The sequence below is a fragment of the Hyperoodon ampullatus genome (genome assembly GCF_949752795.1).
Source record: "Hyperoodon ampullatus genome assembly, chromosome: 15".
NCBI classification, from domain to species: Eukaryota; Metazoa; Chordata; class Mammalia; order Artiodactyla; family Ziphiidae; genus Hyperoodon; species Hyperoodon ampullatus.
This window is the reverse complement of record NC_136928.1, coordinates 62,880,835-62,905,921: the sequence shown is the minus strand read 5'-3', so window position 1 is coordinate 62,905,921 and position 25,087 is coordinate 62,880,835. Positions and strand designations below refer to the sequence as shown.

The 25,087-nt window shown below is 35.7% G+C and overlaps 1 protein-coding gene across 1 annotated transcript in view; it reads left to right on the top strand.

Annotated features, from left to right (window-relative positions):
• Positions 1 to 25,087, top strand: part of TTC27 (tetratricopeptide repeat domain 27) — a gene marked incomplete at its 5' end in the record, with an annotated part of 189,201 nt that overhangs the window by 39,988 nt on the left and 124,126 nt on the right. The window contains 4 exons of the mRNA XM_079721409.1: positions 623 to 787; positions 2,745 to 2,878; positions 9,634 to 9,746; positions 14,028 to 14,094. Of these exons, the coding sequence (XP_079577535.1) occupies positions 623 to 787; positions 2,745 to 2,878; positions 9,634 to 9,746; positions 14,028 to 14,094 (479 nt within the window). The remainder of the gene's footprint in view (positions 1 to 622; positions 788 to 2,744; positions 2,879 to 9,633; positions 9,747 to 14,027; positions 14,095 to 25,087) is intronic.

Here is a 25,087-nt window from a genome sequence, read left to right as displayed (position 1 = left end):
ATTTTAAAAATCATCTTATTTCAGATACCATGTTATTAGGCTATTATTCTCCCATCTTTTCATCTCAGGTGTTTAGAGAAATAAAGTAGAATATGACTTTAAGCCAATACTTATTCATTTTCTATTTGATACTCATACTGTCTTAGCTCTATATGGATATATATCTGTTTTTTCTTTTAAGGGAGAAATTCTACATTCTTTATGTGGAAAACTGTCTGTAAGCTGATCTGTTCATTAGATTTTCATATTGTTTAACTCTTTGCAGATTCACTTGGTATATTGTATCATCACCTTGTGTTGTCATATTTTTTTATTGTACGATTAAGACAAGTACTCTAAAATAAGAAAGAGCAGGGTTATGAATTGTATCTCCTAGGGTTGTGTGGAATAAAGGAGATAATGTATATAATGTCCTTAGCTTCAAGCTTGGAACATGTAAGTGCTCAGAGAATGCTTACTGTAAACTATTATTATATGTGTCCCTCATCTTCCAGATTTGAAATTCTTTAAGAGCAGGAACTATGTAATATATATATTTCATATATTATGGACTCAGTGTTTTACTTATTAATATATTTTTATTCTCATCATACTTTTTAATGTTTCATCTTTTGTCTTACAGTGATGAAACTAGAGGATCTGTTTGTAGATGATTCAGGTCGATATTTGGCTGTTCAGTTCCATCTGGAATGTGCATATATATTTTTATATTATTATGAATATAAAAAAGCAAAAGATCAGTTCAATATTGCTAAAGACATCTGCAGATTACAAGTTGATTTGACTGGTAAGATTTTTTTTACGTTTTATGGATAATTGGTTTATTTTTATGATAAACTAATATATAATTGGCAGTTTGGCTGTATTGTATCATTGTATTTTATTATCTGTGCCCTCTTGTTTGCTTTACAAAAATAGATTTTAAAGATTTTATTTAAAAAATTCATAGTTTTAGAACAAAGTTGAAATCATATACTTTCTTTATTCCTGCAGATGCCCATGTCTAGTTCGACCTGTCAGTAATATGTGGCAGCTGGGCAGTACACAAATGAACTTTGTGTATTTGGTTGTGCATGTGGGCTTCCCAAGGCCCCTCTTGATTCCCAAGTTTAGTTTTCCCTTTCTGTTAAATACCCACCTGCGGCTTCCATCCTGCCTTTCTTGTATTTCTTAAGAACAGAAATTTTTGACTGTTTTGTTTAGATGTTTCTTCATGGCCTTAGAACACTGTCTGGCATACAGTGGGCACTCAATAAACATTTGTTGGAAGAACAAATAAATTGCAGAATTTTTCCCAAGATCTCTGTGTTTTTTCTGAGTACCAAATGAGAAACATTATTTTCTCTTAATGTATTGCCCTGTCCCTAGTCTCACAATGTAATTGGCATTCTATATTGAAGACATTCATGAAAGTCAGACATCATCAGTGGGTCACACCATTTATACCTGTTGAACCTGGGCTCTGTGAATGTTGAAACAACAATCTGTGAATGGTGAAATGATTGAAACTATTTGTCCTGCCTAGGCTTGGTCTAGATTATCTGTAAGGCCCATTCTTAGTCCCCAAACTCTGTGCTTATTGAGGTAGTCCTGTCAATAAAATCCTTCAGATACATTATGAGGTAAATGTGACTTCGTGACCTAGTCTGGGATCGTAACCACCTTTTATTACATTGTTTGTATGGAGAGAATTATTAAATATCCAACTTATAACTTTGTGACAATGGCCAAGTGTAAGTTGGAGTCTTGTATTTGAGATATATGTAATATAAGTTGTGAGGTTAGTTTCAGAGATTTTGTTTTTAAATATTTCGGTCCTAGGAGACTTTTTCTTTGGGATTATTTAAAAAAGCTAGTATCATGGTCTCAGTATAGTCAGCTCAGTATAGTCAGCTTTAGCTGTTGGTGTATTTACTAGCTAGTTCTTCATATTTTTTTCAAAGTTAAGACTGAAGAACTTAAAAATACAAATGTGCTCACAAATATAAAATGAGAATCAGATTATTACTTTTTTCTTTTCAGCTCTAGCCTTACTATAAAAAAGTAAGTTGTGTTAGACCATCTCAATAGCTATTTTTAGTATAATATGTTTAAATGGTTGTTGTATAAAGTAGAGCCAGACTCATCACAGGATAAAATCCAGACTTCTTAGACTGGTCTTTGTAATCAAGGGTCTTTGTAATCTGACTCTTGCCAGAGAATAGATGTCAGAGCTTTTGCTTCTCTTAAAGCTGTTTTGCAGCAAGTTATTTCAGATACAAAATGAAAAAAATTTTGGTCTTACGTGGAGCCAGATAGTGTAATAGAAAGACTGTGGGATTTAGAACCTGAAGACCCTGGCTTTAAGCCCTGGCTCTGATACTGAAAACCCTGTGATCTTGAGCAAATGACTGCATTTCAGAACTTCCATTTTTTCATCTGTTGTATGGAGAGGATAGTATTTCTTCTCCCTGTGACACCTAATGAGTTATCTGTTTTGAGAAGGGAGGTAGTTTAGTGAAAAAGTAAGTATGTGGAAACTAGTGGCAGAAATCCTGGGTTTGAGTTCTGGCCTTATAACTTACTGGCTTTATAATTTTATAAAAAGTCATTTTAAAGTCATCTTTGGGCCTCAGGTTTCTCTTATTTGAAATGGAGAAAATACCTCATAAGCTCTAAAGCACTCTGAAAATACTATTCTTTAAGATTGTACTATATGTCTGATTGACAAGTTGATACATATAATTTAATATATATTTTTTCAGGTGCTTTGGGAAAAAGGACATGGTTCCAGGAAAATTACGTGGCCCAACTTATTCTAGATGTAAGAAGGGAAGGAGCTGTGTTTTCAAATTATGAATTCACTCCAGCACCCACCCCTCAGGAATATTTAACCAAGGTAAGTAGGATTGTAAGTTATTTAAATTAGCCATCCAAGTCTAACAGTTTCCATAGGTGAGTTTTGTAGAAACACTGGATGGGGTGGGAAGAGACTTCTTTTGACCCTTCTTGAGCTTTTTACAAGGTGGCTGGATGTTTTAAACAAAACAAAACAGGACCCATTTTTTAAAGCCATTTTTACCCTTAAATAGAGATAAAATGTTGTTTTTTTCCTAGACTTCAGTAAGTATGAATTAGTAATGCAGTTAGTTATGTATTACTGCCCTTGAAAAAAGTCCAAAAGGCAGACTGAGTAGAGACTAATTTTTCCAGTGGCTACCATATTTTTTGCCTTCTGTTGATATTTTCAAATATTAAGAGCCTTGAGGGCTTCCCTGGTGGCGCAGTGGTTGAGAGTCCGCCTGCCGATGCAGGGGACACGGGTTTGTGCCCCGGTCCGGGAAGATCCCACATGCCGCGGAGCGGCTGGGCCCGTGAGCCATGGCCACTGAGCCTGTGCATCCGGAGCCTGTGCTCCGCAACGGGAGAGGCCACAACAGTGAGAGGCCCGCGTACCGCAAAAAAAAAAAAAAAAAAAAAAAAAAGAGCCTTGAAATTTCTTGGATTTCTTCTAAATATGTAAACAGATGATCAGAATTCCTTTTTACCAGTTTTCTGATCTGTCCTTAGTTACTATGTCATTACTGGGCTGGTTGCTGCCTTAGTATGTTTTCTTGACTTGGCTAATACATTCTCTTGTAGCTTAAATTTATAGCTTTTAGTCAGTTTACATGCTCAATAGGCCTTTCCATCTGCTTCCATGGAGGCCATTAGCATTTACATTTTCTTATCCCAGAGACCCCAAGCCAATATTTTTGCTTGTTCTTTGGTTGATGTTACCGTCCTTGAAGCCCATGTTTTGCTACTTTTCATTCCAGAGCCTGCAAACAAATTTACTTGGTGCATTGAACACGAAAATTCTGTTGTGTACTGAAAATAATGCCAAGGGTAGGGACTAGGGAGATGGGAAAGAGTGGCAGCAGCAAGGAGTCCTGAGGAAGGCCTTTGATGTGATCTTACGTCACTCTTGGGCTTGCTCCAGGTTCTCTGTTTGCTTTTGTGGTAACTTCAGGGTGGGGACAGTTACTGATCTAAGAGGAGAAGGAAGGAAGGAAGGGAGGGAAAGATGGAGAAACTCAGGGATGAGACTGCACAGGGGACAGCCTGTATATCTCCTGACGTAGGTAGAGCCACAGTTGAACAAGTATTTGTACTGCTGTGTTGATGCTGGTCAGGGAACTGTGTTGATAACCTGCTTCCATCCTCCACTTCCTCCTTGTATATACCAGACCCTCCTCCTTCAGCTATTTGATGTAACCCAAGTCCCTCCCTGAGTCTTAGATAAAGTATCATAAGCTGGTTTTTAGGCCATAGCACAGCATCAATGAAAGGAGATTTAATTCCGCAATCTAAGCATTTAATTCAGTAATCCATTGTTGTTTGTTTGTTTATTAGTGTGGCGTTCTCGTATTGAAAATTGTCTCCTATGATTATAAATAGGATGTGATGACTCTTATGAGCAATGTATAAAAATGATGTATAATTTAATACAGAATTTATTCTTTCCTACTTGAAATAAAATACATTCTGATAATTTTATGATCTTCATTAATTACCACTTAAAGGTGGAAAGTACAAATTATGTGATGTAGGTATGGATTAGATAGAAACAGCTTTTACTCATGGATGGAAGATAGACTTGCTTGTTTAATTAGTTATGTATGATATTTCCTTATTCAGATTCCATTAGATTATAAAATACACCATCTGTTTAATAACCAAACTCTTCAGGAAAAAAGGAACACTATTATACCAATTATAGTGATTATAAAATACATCGTGATTAGAAGTGTTACAATGTGAAGATGTATATCTTAGAATTGAGGAAATACAGTAATTTATTGCCAGTGAGGAACATAGTGTTTCCCTTTGGACCTTGCTAGATTTTTAATCTGTTATTAATGGGGAATTACATGGCCTGAAGCTATGGGACTTCAGGCTTTAATAAGCCAACAGTTATGAGCAACCCCAATGTGCAAATCGAAGGCGCAGTCTCTGTTCTTTATTATTCAATCATGGGGGCATGGTGTGAGGAGGGAGAATAAATTAAAATTGTATATTCACAGAAAACACAAACACATACATGATCAGCATCATTGATAAGAAATATACATTAAATGCTGAATATGGTGTGTCCCATGAATTGGAGATAAATTACGTGCTAATTTCTTTTTCTCTTTTTTTTACATTAAGCACAATACAGCAATTTATAAAGATGCTTAAAATGAATACAAAGGGAAATAAAGATCACAGAATTACACATTGTACAGCAGTGTGTCACATATAAGATGGTGTAAATGAATACACCAGGATGGTGTTTAACTAAAGATAAAACAGCATCCATTGATTTGCTGCTTCTACACAACCTGCTTTCATACAGATTGAAAGGGTGTCAATATTAGTAGTTGGAAAGTCAGTTCTTGCATGTGATTTTAGCTTTAAAGTTTTCAGAAAACAGATCTGCAATATCAGTTTTCATTTTTGTCAGCTGTAATGTCAAGGATATTCAGAACAAGAAAAATGCAATAATACAGGACAGTCCAGATCTGTGCCTTATGTGACTGGCCTCTGTTGCAGGACTGTACAAGGTTATGTGCAAAAACAAAGTCTGTCCAAAAGTCCACACTCTTGCAGTTTCAGGCTTTAGTTTGATTATCTAGATATAACGTTTATTACACAGCAAGGGCAGCATTAAAAGAAGAAACAAATTTATGATGGGTGAGCAATAACAGTATCATAAGCATCACTTGACTAGGAGGTCTGAAAGACTGTAGGTAAATTTTTGATTCAGTAGAACGTTGTGAGGTTGGAGTGGGACTAAAGCAGAACAGTATTTTAAATTTGTGGCTTGTAGAACACATAGGCAAGTAGGTAGTGCAGCCAACCAGTTTTAATTTCGAAAAGAGCTGAATAGGAACGTAGAGTATCTTGAATGAAGATTGAAACTATTTTGATCACCTGTTTGTAGCTGAAGAGTAATAAATAATGCCTTGTTGTTAAGGCTGACCTGTCTCAGGTCTTCTGTGGGGGCCGGAGGGGAAGGAGTCCTCGCTGGGAGGTGGAGACTTGGGTCCCTGTCACATCTTTATTGTCTAGCCGAGGTGAGAACCTGGGAAAGTTATTGTATTTTTAGCCTCCTCATTTGTTTTTTCCCACATCACACTTTAAAAAAAAATTTATGTATTTATTCGGCTGCGATGAGTCTTAGTTGCGGCACGTGGGGGTCTTAGTTGCGGCACGCGGGCTCTTGGTTGCAGTGCGCGGGCTTCTCTCTCATTGTGGCACGTGGGCTTAGTTGCCCCGCGGCATGTGGGATCTTAGTTCCCCGGACAGAGATTGAACCCTGCATTGGACGGCGGATTCTTAACCACTGGACCACCAGGGAATTCCCCACATCACACTTTTTTTAAGGGATCAGATTAGATCTATAAAGTTACTCCACAAACATTGGATATTAATAAGCAGGTTGATACAACCCTATCTGGATGTGAAAAGGTGAGAGCTTTGGATACTCTAGAGCTGCACTGTCCAATATGGTAGCCACATATGGTTATTAATCACTTGAAAGTTGGTTGGTCCAAACTTTGATGTGCTGAAGTGTAAAAGATGTACTAGATTTCATAAGCTGTGTATGAAAGAGTGTATAGTATCTAATTAATAATTTTCTGTTGATACATGTTACAAGGATAATATTTTTGATGTATTAGGTTAAATCACTTAATTTTTGTTTTTTACTTTTTGAAGTGTAGCTGTTAGAAAATTTAGAATTACATAAGTAGCTTTCTAAAAAAAAATATGAAAGGCTTGTATTGAAAATGGTTGGCCACCAGGGTGCGCTGTGCACCTGCCAGCTCTGCCTTTTGAGGTTGTGCGGGTCAGGGAGGAGGAGGCACTTTTTCAGTGGAGCCTGAGTAGCCACCTAAAGTTGTGTGTTTCTCCTGTCAGCAGTTGTTGGAGGTTGTTGTACTCTTTTCTCTTTTCTCAAAACCTTATAGATAGAGCTAGGCCTACAGTTTAAAGTCTTCCTAGTTTTAGCTACTTCTATTGAATTAGAAAAAAATTTAAATCAGGTTTATTGAGGAATAATTTACATAAAATAAAATACACTTATTTTAAGTGTCCAGTTTGATGAGTTTTGACAAATAGGTAGACCCATGTAACCACCACTTTAATCAAAATACAGAACCATTTCCATTAGGCCAAAAAGTCCACCCATACTCCTTTGCAATCACTTTCCCTCCCACTGGTCTGCTTTCTGTCACAGATTAGAGCTGTTTTTTCCTAGAATCTCAAACAAATGGAATCATATAGTATGACTCTTCTGTGTCTGGTTTCTTTCACTTAGCATAATGTTTTGAGATTCATCTATATTTTGATACCAATAGTTAGCTCCTGTTTATTGCTGAGTTATTTCATTGTATGGATAAGCCACAGTGTGTTTATCCATTCACCTCTTGGTAGACAATCGAGCAATTTTTAGTTTTTGGCTATTATGAATAAAGCTGCTCGGAACATTCATGTGTAAGTCTTTATGTGAACGTATGTTTTTAATTCTCAGGGGTAAATGCCGAGGAATGGAATGGCTAGGTTGTGTGGTAAGTGTATTTTCAACTTGAGAAACTGCCAAAATGTTTTCCAAAGTGGTTGTACTGTTTCACATTCCCACCCTCAGTATATGAGAGCACCAGTCGCTCTACATCCTTGCCAGTGCTTGGTAAAAATTTTTTTGCTATTCTGGTGAGTTGTGTGTAGTGGTTTCTCATCGTGATTTTACTATTTTTTGATAATTAATTTTTTTAAAAAATCCATTTTATTGAGATATAACTTATACACAGAAAATTTTTAATTGTACAGTTTGCTGAGATTTGAAAAATATATACACACAACCATTACAGTCAAGATACATTTCATTAACCTAGAAAGTTCCATCCTGCCCCTTTGCAGTTAATTCCCCATCCTCTCTGGCCCTAAACGATCATTGATCTGCTTTCTGTGGCTACAGGTAGTTTGCCTTTTCTAGAATTTCATGTGACTGGAATCCTACAGTATGCACTCTTTTGTATCTGGCCTCTTTTGCTCAGCAGTTGAGATATATCTATGTAGTTGCATGTGTTAGTACTTCCTTTTTATTTCTGATTAGAATTTCATTAAATGCGTATAGCATAATTTTTCTTTTTAATCTGTTTACCTGTTGACAGACATTTGGGTTGTTTCCAGTTTAGAGTTATTACAGATAAAACTGCTATGAACACTTTTTAATTTTTTAATATATATATATATATTTATATATATACACACACACATGTTTTTGGGTGGACATATGTTTTTGTTTCTCATAGGTAACTACATAGGAGTAGAATTGATAGCTCATATGGTAAATATGTTTATTATAAGAAACTAGCAAACTGTTTTCTGTGATTGTACCATTTTACATTTCTACCAGCAACGTATGAAAGTTCTAATTGTTCCAGATCCTTGTCAGCAATTAGTATTGTCAGTCTTTTAAATTTTATCTATTCTAATGTGTGTGTACTAGTAGTGCATTCTGATTTTAATTAGTATTTCCCTTTTGACTACTGTTGTTGAGGATCTTTTTATGTGCTTACTGCCCATTCTTTTGTGAAGTGTCTGTACAAATCTTTTGTCCATTTTTATGTTGGGTTGTTTATCTTCTTAAGTTGTAATTCCATATTCTGAATACAAGCCTTTTTTCAGATATTTGTTTTGTGAATATGTTCTCTGAGTCTGTAGCTTGGCTTTTCATTTTCTTAACAATGTTTTCAAAGAGAAGAAGTTTTAATTTGCTGAAGTCCAGTTTATTAATTAAGTTTTTCTTTGATGGTTCGAGTTTCTTGTGTCCTCATTTAAGGACTGTCTGCCTACCCCAAAGTGGCATAGCTTTTCTCCTATGACTTTTTTCCTGGAAGTTTTTTTAGTGTTAGCTTCTACAGTAAGGTCTCTGATTAATTTTGATTTAATTTTTGTGTATGGTTATGAGATCAGGACGGAGGGTCATTTTTACCCAAATGGATATACAGTTGTTCTAACATCATTTATTGAAAAAACTTTCCTTTGTTTGACTGACCTAGACACCTTTGAAAATCAATTGACCATACAACATGGGTCTAAAATTTTGGACTTTATTCTATTCCTTTCATCTATATGTCTATCTTCATGCTAGTACAACACTGTCTTGGCTTTGTAGTAATTCTGAAATCAAGTACTCTACCAAGTTCTCTAAGTCTTCAGGTTTTATTCCTTTCTCAAATTGTTTTACCTATTCTAAATCCTATTGAGAAACAGAGGTGGCAGTTGATGTTTTAGATTATAATTTAGAATCAGAGTAGAAAGATCTGGTTTTGAATCCTGATGTGTTAGAGGGGCTTTTGCCTACTAGGCTTAATCAACAATAGCAGTCATTCCCTGTTATTGATGTTGTCCGTGCATCATGAGGTATAGATGCGTGTCCTCCATTTCTGCACAGTAAATTGTCCCCAAATATGTGTTTCACAAGAAGCAGCCTATTGACCATATATAGACATTGTAAAATCTTGAACAAAAAGATGTTATCCCCCCAGCAATCTGTTGTGTATAGTCTGTTGAATGAATCAGAATTAATTTTTGTTCTAAGTAGATTCTTTTGTATTCCACCAGAATATTGAGCTCAATGATGATACTGTTCTAAATGAGATAAAGTTAGCAGATTGTGAACAGTTTCAGATGCCTGACCTATGTGCTGAAGAGCTTGCTGTTATCCTTGGAATCTGGTGAGTTAATGACTTACTTGGCTACCTTGAACTTCTAGCATATTGGTTCTCTTGTGTTGGGGAAATCTTTGTTCGAGCAGGTCCCCAGAGTTGTGCATGAATAGAGAATCTTGTCATGGCTTATGAAGATGAAGAATAGTTGGGCAACCAATTAAAGGGTTAGAGATGAGGAATCTCAGGAATCTGCTGTAAGCTGGTATACTTATCCTTCTCTTCTCTTCATAAACAAAATTTCTTTGGTTAACCTTGGCTAGGAATAGACTCTTAATGAAGTATTTAGGATAGGTGACTGTTTTGACCTTTGAGGATATTTACGTTCAGAGTATGGAATTATTTTTTATTTTATTTTATTTTTTAAAGATTTTTTGATGTGGACCATTTTTAAAGTCTTTATCAAATTTGTTACAATATTGCTCCTGTTTTATGTTTTGTTTTTTTGGCCCTGAGGCATGTGGGATCTTCGCTTCCCGACCAGAGATCAAACCCGCACCGCCTGCATTGGAAGGTGAAGTCTTAACCACTAGACCTCTTAGGGAAGTCCCTAGAATTTTTTTTTAATACAAGAGAACCTTATGTGTGGTAGAAATAGTTTTTCATTTTATTTTATTTTTCTATTTTGAAATAATTTCAAATTTGGAAAAAAGTTGCAAGGGCAAGGCATTGGAAATAACTTTTTTGAGAATAATTTTCCAACATGATATTCTATCACCCCTGAATACTTTAGTGTGTGTTTTCAACAAACAAGGGAGCTTTTGTGCATAGCCATAATACAGCTATCAAAATCAGGAAATTAACATTCATATTTCACTAGCACTTCCTACTCAGACCCCATTCAAGTTTTGCCAGTTGTCCCAATAATCTCCGTTATAGCACAGGATCCAGTCTAGAACATACGTGTTACATTTAGTTGTCATGTCCCTTTAGTTTCTATCAATCTGGAATAGTTCTTCATTTTTGCTTGACTTTCATGATCTTGATACCTGAAATTTATAAGCCAGTTATTCTGTAGGCTTACTCTCAGTTTGAATTTGTCTGATTTAAAAAAAAAAAAGGATTAGTTTCACATTTTGTATCATTATCAGGGGTATCAGAAAATGGAGGTTTTGTGGTTCTTACTGCATCCCAGCAGGTAGAAAACAATTTTGATTTGTTCCTCTACTGGCCATGTTAAGTTTGATCACATGATTAAAGTGGGGTCTTCCAGGTTTCTCCAATGTAAAGTTATTCTTTTTTAACTTTTGTTATTAACATGGTCTTTTAGACTATGTAAATATCCTGTTTCTCATCTGGAGATTTAGTAATGTTCAAAATAGAATATTTCACCAAGTTATAATATTGAGACTGGTTAAATTAGTAATAGGCAATTCAATAAAGGGAGCGTTTATAAAAAAAAATTTGTGTTTTAGCTCAGTAGAACTTATCTTTCTGTGTTCACCTCATAGCATTTTGTCTCCTTTACACTAACAGTAGGTTTTCATTTATACAAAAGTTAAATTCAGTTCTACAGTCCCCTTTTGTTTGATTAAAAAGAATCACACATGCAGAGTTCTATTTCTAATCCAAATCAGTTGTCTTATCACATTATTTATTCCAGTGACAGAATTTATGCTTACTGCCAAAGTATTATTTGTTCAATTCATAACAATACTTAGTATATAAATAATATAAACAATCATTTACAAGCAATGTTATGTGCTAGGAGTTATACCATGTACTTTCACACTATCCCTCCTTAATGTTCTAACAGTCCTAGAGGTTGTTGTTTTTCTCTATTTTTCAGATGGGAAATCAGGGTTCAGATGGCAAAATGACTCACTCAGAATTGCAGTACAGCATTTAGGGCTTGAATCCAGGTTTTACAGACCCAAATTCTGAGTTTTCCTTTATGCTATTTCTTAAAAGGTTATTTTGGCAAACTCATAATTGTCAACTCAACAGGAAACTAAATCAAACCAAATATATATATTCCCAGGCTTCTCTCAGTTGTGCTTTAGCTTTATTGAGTTAGACTTCACAGTTGAGAGAGGACTGAAAAACCAAGAAAATGCTTGTCTTCAAATACTTTTTCCCCCCAAATATGATCTTGGTAGAATCTAAATATATCGAACAATTAAAAGTGCTGAATGGATTTCATGGGCAATTTAAATCTTCACTGTTTGGTAGAAACTACTTGATTATATTCTGAATCTTGGGGCATCTGATACACTTTATAAACCCCTGGGTTGGAACATCTGTGAATTGATGATTTGCGTGTGGGGGTCGTGATTTTATTATACTGTCTGATCTCTGCGTGACCTCCGTGGCCACTAACCCCTGTGAAGAGGTGACTTGGACATTGTGGTGGGCTGGGTTCTTTGGAAAGCAGACATAGGGGGAATTCATATAGATGGTGGATTGACCAAACTGTGGGGCCAGCTTCATGCTCCTTTTCTTCAACTCCTTCCCTTCACTGGCCTCCTGCTTGAATTTGATTTTACCTGGAGGCCAGGTGTCTCATACATCAATGTACCTGATTGCTTTTATGTAAAGTAACTGTGGGAGAAATTCCTTAAAATACAGCAATCCTTCAGTAATTCAGACAACTGGAGTGAGAAGGGTAATTGCTTTTGAATTAATAGTCTGATTTTCAGATATGCAGAGTAATATATTCTAAGCCTAAGTTAGTAAGTTACGGTGAAGAGTGGTGGCCTGATTCAGTTACTGTATCATAATTACTTGTAATGAGCCTGTAACCTTTCAACTTTATCTGTATACTTTATGCAGTGAAGTTAAGATTGGAATTTTGTATGTGAGGGATGAATTTTCATCCATTTTGGTTGAGGTTCTTATTTTAGAATGACTTTTGTTTTTGTTCACTTACCAGAGTCATAGTATTAGAACTGAAAGGACCTTAGGGATTATTTGGATCATCTTGCCAACTGATACATAATTCCTTTGTGCAATCAAACTAGAAATGTCTAACTATGTATGTGTGTATTGTGTGTGTGTATGTTTTCAAATGAGGTAAATTAGAGAGATAACATTGTATTAATTTCAGGTGTACAACATAAAATGATTTTATAATTCCTTCCATTCATTTATTTTTTTATCAACAATATATTCATTTAACAGTTATTATGTAAACATTTTATTCTCATTATAAAATCCTCCAACAGTATTGAAAATTATGAGGAAGTGGTACTATTTTGTGAGGTGGTATTTTCTTTTCATTCTTAATACAAGTAATATTTGCATACAAAATAACTTATGTAATATATAAATATAAGTTATATAATATAATAATAAACTGAACCCACCACCCAATTTAAAAACTAGAAGATTGCAAATACCACTTGCTCAGTCTGTGTGCTTCTTTCCCATCTCATCTTCCTGCCTCTCTTTAAAAGGTAATCACTGTCCTGAATTTTGTCTTTGTCATTTTCTTACCTTTTCAAAAGATAAATTTATTCACATCTTTTATACCTCTAAGTCAGTTGCTTCATTTTGTTTGTTTTCGAGCTTTATAAAAGCGCTATCTTACTATATATAGTCTTCTGTGATTCGCTTTTTTCTCTCACTAGTGTCTTTCTATGACTCATCCATGTTGTTATACATAGCTGAAATTTGCTTTGCCATATAACATTCCATTGGGTGAATATTTTACAATATATTGGTTTCTTTTTTGGACATCTGGATTGTTAACAGATTTTTCCTATTACACACAATATTACTATGGATATTCGTGTGTATGATTCCTGGTACACCTGTTGAAGAATTTCTCTGAGCTCTTATACCTAGGCTGGAATTACTGAGTTTAGGATATATGAATGTTCACTTTACAAGATAGTGCTAAATTGTTTTCCAAAATTATCCAATCAAATCACACTTGGATCAGCAGAATCTAAGAATTCCCATTGTTCTGCCTCTTTGACAATTTCTTAATTTTTGCCTGTCTCATGGTGATACTAAATTTTTTTTTGCATGAGTTTGATAAATAGGAGTTGTTGCTATATTAATTCTTTTCATTTTCTTTGTGGAGTGACACAGATTGGATTTCATTTTTTTCTTATAAAAGAAATTGTGTTGATATTTTGTACACCAACCACATTTCATTTCTCAGCATTTTATTACTTTTTGTACTTATCTTTGGCACACTCATCTCTACATTTCTATATAATGCAGTAATATTAAAATATGTGCTTTCAAATATGTAAATATAATTACTTGCCTTTTAAAAATTATATTTCATTCATTATGACATGCATTCTGGAATTAATTTGCTTTTTTTTTTTTAATGTAAAGCACAAATCTCCAGAAGAATAACCCAGTGCATAAGTTAACTGAAGAGGAGCTGCTGGCATTTACATCAGTGAGTAATAATGTCTTTTTCCTTTCCATTTCTTTTTTTCCTCGTAAATTATTATTAATAATAATATAATAATATAATTATTATAATAATATTATTATATTATTCCATTTCTTTTTTTTCTTTTTTTCCTTGTAAATTATTACCTCTGGTATATTCTTGCCTCAGATTGCTCATGATGAAACACTGCCACCTAAGGAAATTGAGGGGAAAAAAGCTTATCATTTTAGTTTCCAAGCTGCATATATCTTGCTGCTGATTTAGACATAAGCATTTTTCTTTGCACTTGCTTAGATTTGAGGGTGGTGACCAAATATTTCTTGTTCTTTGTTTGATCCCAGGGCCTAGTCCAGTATCTCACACATAATAGGTGCTCAATAAATACTTGTTGAATGAATAAATGAAGTGACAGAGCAAGAGTCTGAACCTTTACTCCAAAGCCAGTATAGTGTGCAACTCTTTCGTCTCAGATTGAAGGTGATGCGACACGGATGTGATGAGAAAGAGGACTTCAGAGAGCGAGGAGGAGAACCAGCAGAGGGAATGGGTTTTGGAGGCTGAGGCAGGAGGCAGTGTCAAGAGCCAGGGGTACTTGTCAGCTTTCAGCAGTGGAGAGCAGTCTGGAGGAAAGGCTGAGGCTTTGATGTTTTGCGTTGCTTATCTCTATGACAGTTTCAGTGGAATAGCTGGGTAGTCACCTCACTACAGAGAATTAAGGAGGGAATGGGGTGTAAGAAAATAAAGTTGATAGATGAAGACCACAGTTAGAGAAGAATGGCAGCAGTGAAAAGGAAAGATTAAAGTAATAGATACTTGAGGATTCATGATCAAAGAAGGCTTTTCTAGAAGAGGAAAGTCAGAGAGCAAGAGGTCAGTCAGTATCTTTTTAGCTTTATGGATAAGAAGAAGATACACACGTCTTTAATGAACACAAGTTGCTTAAGATACATCATTTTTTCAAAGGCATCTTTATTATCATAGTTAGGGATCAAGTTAGAATTCTGGTGTTTTCTTCCTTTGTTATTTTTCAGATAAGGCAAAAATAAAGCACTTTTATCTGGTAGAAATGAAAGCTAGCTTACTTTGTACTGTAAAATAAATTTTGCAAGTTACTATTTTCTACATACAGTTTTGGAACTGGTTGGATGTTAATCTTCTGAGTCCTCTGGGTGCCTGTTTTATTTTCTCACTTACGTATTCTTAGAAATCTGTTTTTCATTATAGCATATGAGTGTTTAGGTAAATATGTAGAATGTCCCTAATTAGTCATTACATATGCTATAGGGAATTTGACAAGTAAAGTGTTAAACATTTTTTAAAAGATATATTTTAAAAATTATTACATACCTCCCATTTATTCATTCAGCTAATATCGATTGAATACTTCATATCTACCAGGCATTGTGCTGGTTATTGGAGATACAGCAGTAAACAGTCTTTTCCCTCTTGGAGTTTACATCACTTTACACTCTTGTGAGGGAAATAACACAGTAGACAAAAAAAGAAATAGATATTTAATAGAAGTGCTTAGTGTAAATATAAAACAGTATAAGGGAATAAGAATGGGTTGGGGATGGCTGTTTTAGACAAGAAGGTGGGGGAAGATCTCAATGGGAAGGTGATGTTGAACATGGGTCTTCCTGATGTGAGGCACAGGAAAGGACATGGAGGGTCTGGAATGATGGGGAGGTTGAGTCAGTGTAGGGAAGTACAGAGCTGGATGGGGACAGTCACCTAGTATCTAGATGATAAATGATGACCAGGATGCTTGTGTTTCTTCTGATGACTGAGCTAAACAGGATGCAGCATATGATAGGAAGTGTTCCTGCTGTCCTCTCACGGGGACAGTGGTCAGCAGTAATGCCTTCTTGGGTTTGGCTTCATAAACAGATTATTGTGGAATATAGATTATCCACAGTTATCCTGAAATGACATTAAAACACTCTATTTACATTCAAGCAGTTAACTTTTTTTTTTTAGTGTTTTTTAGTGGGTGGGGTGTATTCTTTAACCTTTTCTTATTTCTTTTCTGATTCTTTTCTCTTCCTCTCTTTCTTTCTTTTTTCTTTTCCTGTTCTTGTTCCTCTGTACAGTGAGGTGTTTCTGAAGTAATTAACTCTGGTAACCTGTGATGGTAGGTGGTCATCCCTCCTAACTTGCAATGAAGGTCGTAAACTCAGGTTTCATACTTTCCCCCAGGGCTTTATAATACATAATTTTTCTGCTCTCCTCCTCCAGCTCTCTTCCAAGTCAGCACTGACCTGAGGACTGATCTCTTTTTAGAGGAAAGCTGTTCAGTGACAGTGCTTTATAGTGCCGGGCCTAACTCTTCTAAAGAGATGAGTTTGTTAATGCCAAGTAAATGTTTAATTGGTAAGAAGTAAGGCAAGGAACTTATAATGAGGAGGGATTTGAGGAGCCCCAAGCATACTTTGGGCTGTGCACCACCCATTCCATTTCTTATCCCAAAGGAAGCATACGGAATACAGCAGAAAAACCCAAATCAGCTCTTCCTTTTGTCATTCAGTCCTTCCTCTTATCCCTTCTTTGTGCATGATTCTGAAGTGGGTAATAAAGTGAATTAGAAGTGGCCCCTGGTTTCAATGAAGAATTTCACTAAAATTTATATCCTATATAACTGTATGTCCTGTACATAAATATCCTTTATTTATATCCTATATAACTCCAGAGGAGTGTTTGAGGCAAGAGGGACCACGTTTAAGTGCTACCCTGCTTCTGAACTCTCTTTTAACAAGGATCATATTTGGGCTTACAGTATTGTAATTATTTATGTGTATGTCTTATCTTCCCCATAAGACTATAAACTTCCAGTTTTAGGCACTGGTCTCTGTTCTTCTCTGGGTCTTCTACAAGGCCTACTGCAGTGCTTCAATGCTTTTCTCACAGTTGTTGCTCAAGAAAGGTATGCAAAATGCGGGAATGAATGAAGTACACTAGAACCAGAAACAGGATTTATTTCTGTCCTGCAGCAAGATGCTGCATTGCTCCACTTAGTTCCATAATATAGGTAGTACTACCACCCAGTGTACTACCTAGTGTATCCTTAGGATAACGACTTATTTCATCTTCCTCTTCAGTAAAATGAGGGAAGGAGTGATGTGTCCCTCCCTCGGCACTGAAAACTTGTTTTGAGGATCAAATTACAGAATGTATGTGAAAATACTTCAGAGTGGGTAGATAGAGCCTGGTGCCCCCATAGCATTCAGGAATGAGTCAGTTTATCTGGTTGCTGGTTTGTAGGAGCGTGCTACTCTTTTCAAGGAATAGGACTTCCTAAGTTGATAAGGCCGGTTTGGAATTGGCTGTAGATGTGGAAGAGAAGGGAGTAGAGAGGAAAGAAGCAGCATCCTCTTCCTTCCTGAGCATACGTTTCCATGCTCTGGCTGTGGCGTGGTGGCCAGGGTCTGGAGTTGTGAACTCTTGAGGCTGTGAGGTGTCTTCCTCTGTTGATAGAAGAGCAAGTCCCATAGAAATCTCAGTCCCCTACCAGAGTATTGTGAGCACTTGGAGGGACAGGAATCACAGTTATTGAACATTTGATGTATACTTACTGAACAAATGAATGGCTTATTGGTCCTGAATTTCGTTCAGTTTTCATGTGCTATCCTAAAGTTTACTAAACTAATGGTGAAATCTCTTTCTTGGAAGAATTTTTGCCAGTGTTTCCATGTTGGTGTAGCATGTTGAAATATATGTGAGATATGTTGGGAAAAAGTTTTAATTCAGCAATGGCAGAAGATTTTCCCAAGAAGAATACTTTACCTTTTTAACATTGTTATTATGTAATGCTCTTCCTGAGATATTCTTTCCTCACATTTCAGGAAAACTGAATGAGTCATAGTAAAAATAACCCACATTGTTCTAGAGAGCCATTTATGTTGTATTGGCTTGATAATTTAAAATTAGCTGTGTTGTCTACGTTATTTCCTTTCAGATGAGCCAAGTCAGTGACATTCAGTAATGCCTTTAATTTCCTTTCATTGTTGAAAATGGGAACAATTTAGTTAATTCATACAGGTGTTTCAGTTTTTATTGGCAAAAGTTCTGCTTAAGTGTGAATTGGTACTGGCAGCCTGCCTTCTGACTGTCTGCCTGAAGCCCCAAGGTCTCTGCAAATGAAAAATGGAAAAAAAACCTTTGAAAGTTACACATTATACTGTATGTATTTTCTCTTTCTGCTATTAATTTTAAGGCTACTTAATAAATACTTAACTATGGAATTAAAATAGTTTGCTAACCATTTTTGAAGAGAAAAATGATACCTTTTTTTCTTCTAGGGCATACTTATTTCTTAATTTTAATTTTTTAAGATAGGCAGTATAACTGTGAGATAGTCATGATACTTCTGATAGTTTGTCCTTGCATTACATGTTGACATGTCTATATTAAGCAGGATAACCCAGGATTTTGATTTTCTTTCTGGTTTGAATACTTGTCTCCCCAGATGTTACTCATGCATTTTAATTTAACAGGCATTCGGATCATGAGCCTTGTAGCTATATCTGGGTCATAACTTGGTAACTTTTAAAGAAGCAGGAGATGGGTATGTTTTGTTTCAGTTTGTGGGTTAACTGTTATTAAACAGAGGCTTAAAAATATTTTTTTTGATTGGAGTTGAACTAGGTTACTTGTATATATCTTACTTCAAGAATAGACAGAGAAAGAATAATGAGTAATAGGATTTGTGGGATCTTACATGGCTCTTTTCTTACCATCATCTACTTTGGTAACTGCTAGATTTCTTTCTTCACAGTTAACCATGGCTTAAGGTTAATGCTTATTTGTGGGTTTATTTCTAGCCATGTTTGAGTAACTGGTACTGCATTTGAACTCTCATTGTAAACAACCACAAATCTGGGGCAAAATAAATATATGAAACAGCAGTATATAAAAAGGATAGTAAGTTATGACCAAATAGTGTTTATCTCAGGAATGCAAAATTGGTTTAACGTTAAACAGTCATTGCAATTCATCTTATTAATGTAGTAAAGGAGAAAAACTGAATGATTATCTCATTATATTTATTTATTTTAGCATTTGAAAAAATGCAACACCCTTTCATTGTAAAAACTTAGTAAACTATGAATAGAAGAGAATATCAACCTGATAAAGGGTATCTATGAAAAATCAGAGTTAAAATCATTATTGATGAAAAACTAGTTTTTCCTCTAAGATCAGGAAAGTGGCACTTCTATTCTTCATTGAACTGGAAATCCCAGCTAGTGCAATAAGACATTAAGAAGATACAAAGGGAGTGCAGATTGGAAAGGAAGATAGAAGATTATCGTTTTGCATAGACAGCACAATTCTTTACATAGGGAAACTCTATAAAGAATAGACATGAAAGCTACTGGAACTAATAAGCAAGGTCTGAGAATACAAGGTCAGTATAAAAAAGTCAGTTATGTTTATATATACTAGCAGTGAATAATTGGGAAAGTAATTTAAAAACTACTCACAATAGCATAAAAAAAAACCAAATGTTTAGTGATGAATTTGACTAAAGTGTAAGACCCATACACTGAAAATGACAAATATTGCTTTAAGAAATTGAAGATCTGAATAAATGGAGAGACTTACCATGTTCATGGATTGGAAGGCTTAATATTGTTGAGTTGACAGTTCTCCCAAAATTGAGCTATAATTTAAATCCAAGAACCCCCTTCTTTTTTTTTTTTTTTTTTTTTTTGCAGAAATTGACAAGATGATTCTAAAATTTATTTGGAATACTTTTGCTTCTGTGATGGCCAAGTAAGCTCTTTGGACCCATCTGTCTGCAGATAAAAATTACCAACTATGGACAAAATACAAAAAACCAAACAAAATAAACTACCTGATGACATTAGGTTATATGAATGCCCACTAAGACAATGAAAGATTGTTAATATCACTAGTCATTGGGAAAATGCAAGTTAAAACCGCAACAATATACCACTATACATCACTTAAAAGGTATATTACCATACAGAGTAGTTGGAATTCTCATACATTGTAAATGTAATGTGACATAAAATGGCACAACCACTTTAGAACACAGTTTGACATTTTCTCATACAGTTAATCATCAATTCCACCTCTAGGTATTTGTCTATGTGAAATGAAAGTATGTGGCTCCACAAAGACTTACACAAATGTTCATAGTTGTTTAATGCGTAATAGCTTAAAACTGGAAACAGTGCAAATGTCCATCAACAAGTAAATGATAAATTGCAGTATATCCATCTAAAGAAATAATACTCAGCAATAAAAGGAAGTATTGATACATGCAACAATGTGGATGAAATCTGAAAAGCATGATTTTGAGTTAAAGAAGCCAGATTGTATGATTCCTTTTCATTAGGGTTCTAGAATAGGCAAAACTAAATCATAATCACAGAAAATAGATCACAGATTGATTGCAAAGAGGTGCAAGGAAACAAGGGAATTTTTGTGGCTGATAGAAATTTTGTATATCTTGATGTTTGTGGTGTATACATTTGTCGAAACAGATCAAACACTATACTAAATATGGGTTTATTTTATTGTATCTATCATATACTTCATTAAAGTCACTAAGAATAACTAAAAGGGAAAATGCATGTATGTTATTTAGAGCTGTAATATTTAAGATGGATTAGTTTGTCAAAGTAGATTTCGGTTTCCATGTAGATTAGTCCTTATCATCAATTTCTGAAGTACAACAGAAATACTCTACCTACCTAAAGTGTTAAATGGAAAGAATGTAGAAGGAGAAGAACAAATGCCCAATGGGAAATTGCTCAGTGTTCACATTCAGTATGAAGCTTACTTCTTTTTCAAGGCAAAATCAAGCTAGTTTTACCCAAATATTTTTTGGAAACTTGTGTTCAAAAGAAACCCTAAAATTGAGTGGATGGATCTACTGTATAGATCTCCAGTTGGGGGTCCCTTTGACCCTTAGCATCCAACACAGGTTGTCAATATTAAAATGTTTATTGAATTGAATTTTTTCCCTCTCATGATTGAGAGTCAACAGAAACAACAAACAGAAAGATAGGATGAATGTAAACCTTAGGAGTGCACAGGGCAGGAAACTTGTGTATACAATAAAATAAAGTGAGGTACTAATTTATGATTTCAGGTAACTTCTTGTGTTAATGGATGTAAAAGTAGTTAATTAGTAGAATTTAATTATTTTTTTTTTTTTTTTTTTTTTTTTTTTGTGGTACGCGGGCCTCTCACTGTTGTGGCCTCTCCCGTTGCGGAGCACAGGCTCCGGATGCGCAGGCTCAGCAGCCATGGCTCACGGGCCCAGCCGCTCCGCGGCATATGGGATCCTCCAAGACCGGGGCACGAACCCGTATCCCCTGCATCGGCAGGCGGACTCTCAACCACTGCGCCACCAGGGAGGCCCGAATTTAATTATTTTAAATCTGTAAATGCCATCTTTAGTAGAATCTGTATTGGGCCTGCAGATCAAACTATTGGTTGTGTGGCAAAATGTTAACACTTGGGTGAAGGGTGTATGGGAACTCTTTGTATTATTCTCGAAACTTTTCTGAAGAAGAAAATAAATTTGAAAATAAAAAGTTGAAAGACGTCTGGCACAAAACTACATGGAAAATGAACAAAGTCCATCATTGCCTCATTGCTAGATAACCATCCTTATTTTGGGTTGAAGATATACGCAGGCTCTCTGGAGCATACTCGGGCTACCTTTAAACTTCGGTTGGTCTCCCTGTGTCTCTTACTGGGTTTCAACCTTGTCTTGCCCCATATTGTCTTTAGCAGCAAAGGAAATAGGGAGGAGCTACGAAATTTAAAGACGTGGCTTAAAATAAAAGGAAGAAGGGGGACTCGTGGACCAGAGAGCAGAGGCTTTCACGGTGTTAAGACACTGTTAATCTCACAAGAGGTAAGAAAGGTGTCTAAGGAGTCTTCAGACCTGACTTAAACACGTACATATGTGCATAGACACTCAGAGAAGTCAGCAGCTGGGGTCAGGGCCAGCAATGAGAGGCAGGGAGCCGAGGCCTCGGCAGGCAGCCGTGAGGGATGGAGTTACCTGAAGTGATAGCACTTTCAGAACTTTCCACTGAGCTAAGACTGAAGCAGGCAAGTCTGAAGTGATTGTGAATGCATGGTGCTGCTTGGCTGTGGCAGCAGAAACCAGTCTCTCTAGAGGAAAACATCTCCTAAACCCAAATTAAAAATTGAGCAGTGAGCTCATAATTAAAGATCAATAAACAGAAGAGAAGGCAAGCCACTGTGGTTGAGAGTCAACAAACAGCAGATTAAAGGATGAATTGCAGTTTTCTCATTCATAATATATAACAGCTATGTGTGAAACGTTTAAAGAAATATAGGGTATAATCACAAAGATAACCTAGCAACTTATGTTAGTTATTAGATGTTCATGATTTGGGAGAGAAAATGTAACTTCTAGGAATAACTTGAAATTAAAAAGCAGAATTAAAAAAAAATGTAATCCATGTTTATCCACATCAGAGAGATGTCCAAAAACACAAGAAGTTGTGTATAACAGGTGTTCTAGAAATTCCAGTCTTAGAAATACACCTAAGAAACTCGTGCATGTGCATCAGTGGATGTGTATAAGAGTGTTTAACAATAGCAGTGTTTGTAATGGCAAACAAACTGTAAACAGCCTAAATGTTTGTTGACAGGAGAAGGGATAAATAAACTGTGATATCTTATATCACAAGTATGAAATATTATACAACAGTGAAGTGAAAATAAATGAACTATAGCTATAAGTAACAACATGCATGAGTTTTATAAAGGTAATGATAGGTTAAAAAAACCAGTCCCAGGGACTTCGCTGGCAGTCCAGTGGTTGAGACTCCACGCTTCCAATGCAGGGGACGTGGGTTCGATCCCTTGTTGGGGAAGTAAGATTCCCACATGTCACAAGGTACGGCAAAAACAACAACAAAAAAACCAGTCCCAGATTCACAGGTGCTTATATTATACTTTATAACTTGCATTTTAGTTACTTTTAATCTTCTTTGTATATCAAATAATAAAAAAATCTGAAAAGCATTTTGGGCAAGAGCAAAATCATTTAAATGTTATTTGATAAACGATTTTAAGGAATAAACGACACTGACATCATTGTGTACATTTTACTTTTAAAGTGAATCTTGCTGTTTATTAGGCTGGTGATAATGGAGAGCATTAATGTAAGGTGAAGGAAAAAGCCTTAAGAAAGGAAAGCTCCTTAGTGGAGCTTCCAGTCCCCAGATAGGAGAAATATATGGGGCTTATAGCTAAGATGTTGATACATTTGATATTGAGGAGTCTTACTCAGACTCATGGCTTTGTGCTTCGGCTTTTGTCCATCACTGAAGCTAAAGGTGTTAGGCCTTTTGACATTACGAATTCACATGGTGTTAAAGGATGAAAAATCCAGTTCAAAAATAATTTGTATGCTTTAAATAGGTCTGCTTTTCATGACCATGTGAAAGGTGCATCTGGTACTGCTGATGAACTGGCATCTCCAGAATGCAGGAGATCTTTCTTTTTTGAGGCAACCAAATGACCATCAGCTTGATCTCTCTGGTGTCTGCTTTCTATGTGAAAATTTGCAGAGTGGAGAAAAGAACTTTGAGCGCGTTGTAATAGCAGGAGATCCAGAATCTCAGGATTTGCCAAGCATGCTGCTAGATACTGTGGAAGAAATAAAGGTATAAAACATAAGACTTGCCTTCATGGAATTTTTAATTTAGCCAAGATCAGATAAACTTATGAAAATGTAATTAGCAGTACCAGGCAATTTAAACAACAAACTGATAGAACAGATAAATAAATCCCCTAACTGCTTAGAAAAGAAGAAAATATTTAGAACAGAGCAGTCAAAGAAGGCTTTGTTCACTAAGGGAGGATTAGAGGGGCCTTGAAAGACAGATGGGATCTAGATGGAGTGATAACACCAGCGAAGGCAAGGACATGGCCATGTGTGAGCTGCACTGGGTTCATCTGGCTGTGTTGGAAGGTTTGTTTAAGGCAGTAGTAAGACTTGGGGAAAAATAGCTTTGAGACAGATTTTAAATGGTCTAGAGAGCAAGGACAGGGCATTTGGACTGCTGTTCTACTGGGAATGGTTTATAGACTACATTTGGAATTTAAAGTTATTTGGTACTGATTTTAACAACGAATGCTCTTTTAAACAGTTCGTTAAGAAGGGGGAATAGTTTTGGTTTTTTATAATATTTCTTTGTTCCTTACTTTTATAAGGTCAGCCTGACCTGGGTGGGTGTTGTTTGATTTGCCTTTAGTGTAGCCAAACAACTATGCATCCACAGGAGAGCTCTGAGTTTCCTTGATTTATGTGTAGAAAAAGCAACTATGTGAAAGTTCCTTCATATTTAAAGGAACAGACTGGCTGTCTGTCATATAAAGGGTCCTAGTGACCTCTGGAAGAAGAGTATTTGAAATGTATAATGATAAGAATGAAAGGAAATTTGTTTTTAATAGAAACAACACTCCAGATCCTCTTTGATGGTGGTACATAATTTTCTTTGCACTTATCTGGAAATGAGGGTAATGTTGCATATGGTGGGAAATTGTTAGCTAAGTAAAATCATGCCTTGTGTATAGTGTGTCATAATATTAAAATTTACTTTTTAATGTAAGTTAAAGTGGTATTCACTGACTTTTTCAAGTAGTTACTGGCATTTCCTCTGATGTCATCAACAGATGATTACAGCTCCCTTTCTGGTCTGAGCCCAAGCATCAGCTCAGGTGGCATAGTTTAGTGAGAAACTCCTACTGAGGTGTGCAGAGCTGTCTCCCTTTTGCTCTCAAGGTATCTGGTTACACTCCTTATCAACAATTGCTGAAGTGGATTGATTCTTTAACTTATAATATATTCTAACTATAAATAAAAGAGTTTATTTCAATTTTCACAACAACAATCGAAATGTTAAAGTGTGTATGAAAAATGATACATTTGTAGAAGCCTACTGACTCAGTGAGTAACCTTTCAGCGGTTCTGGTT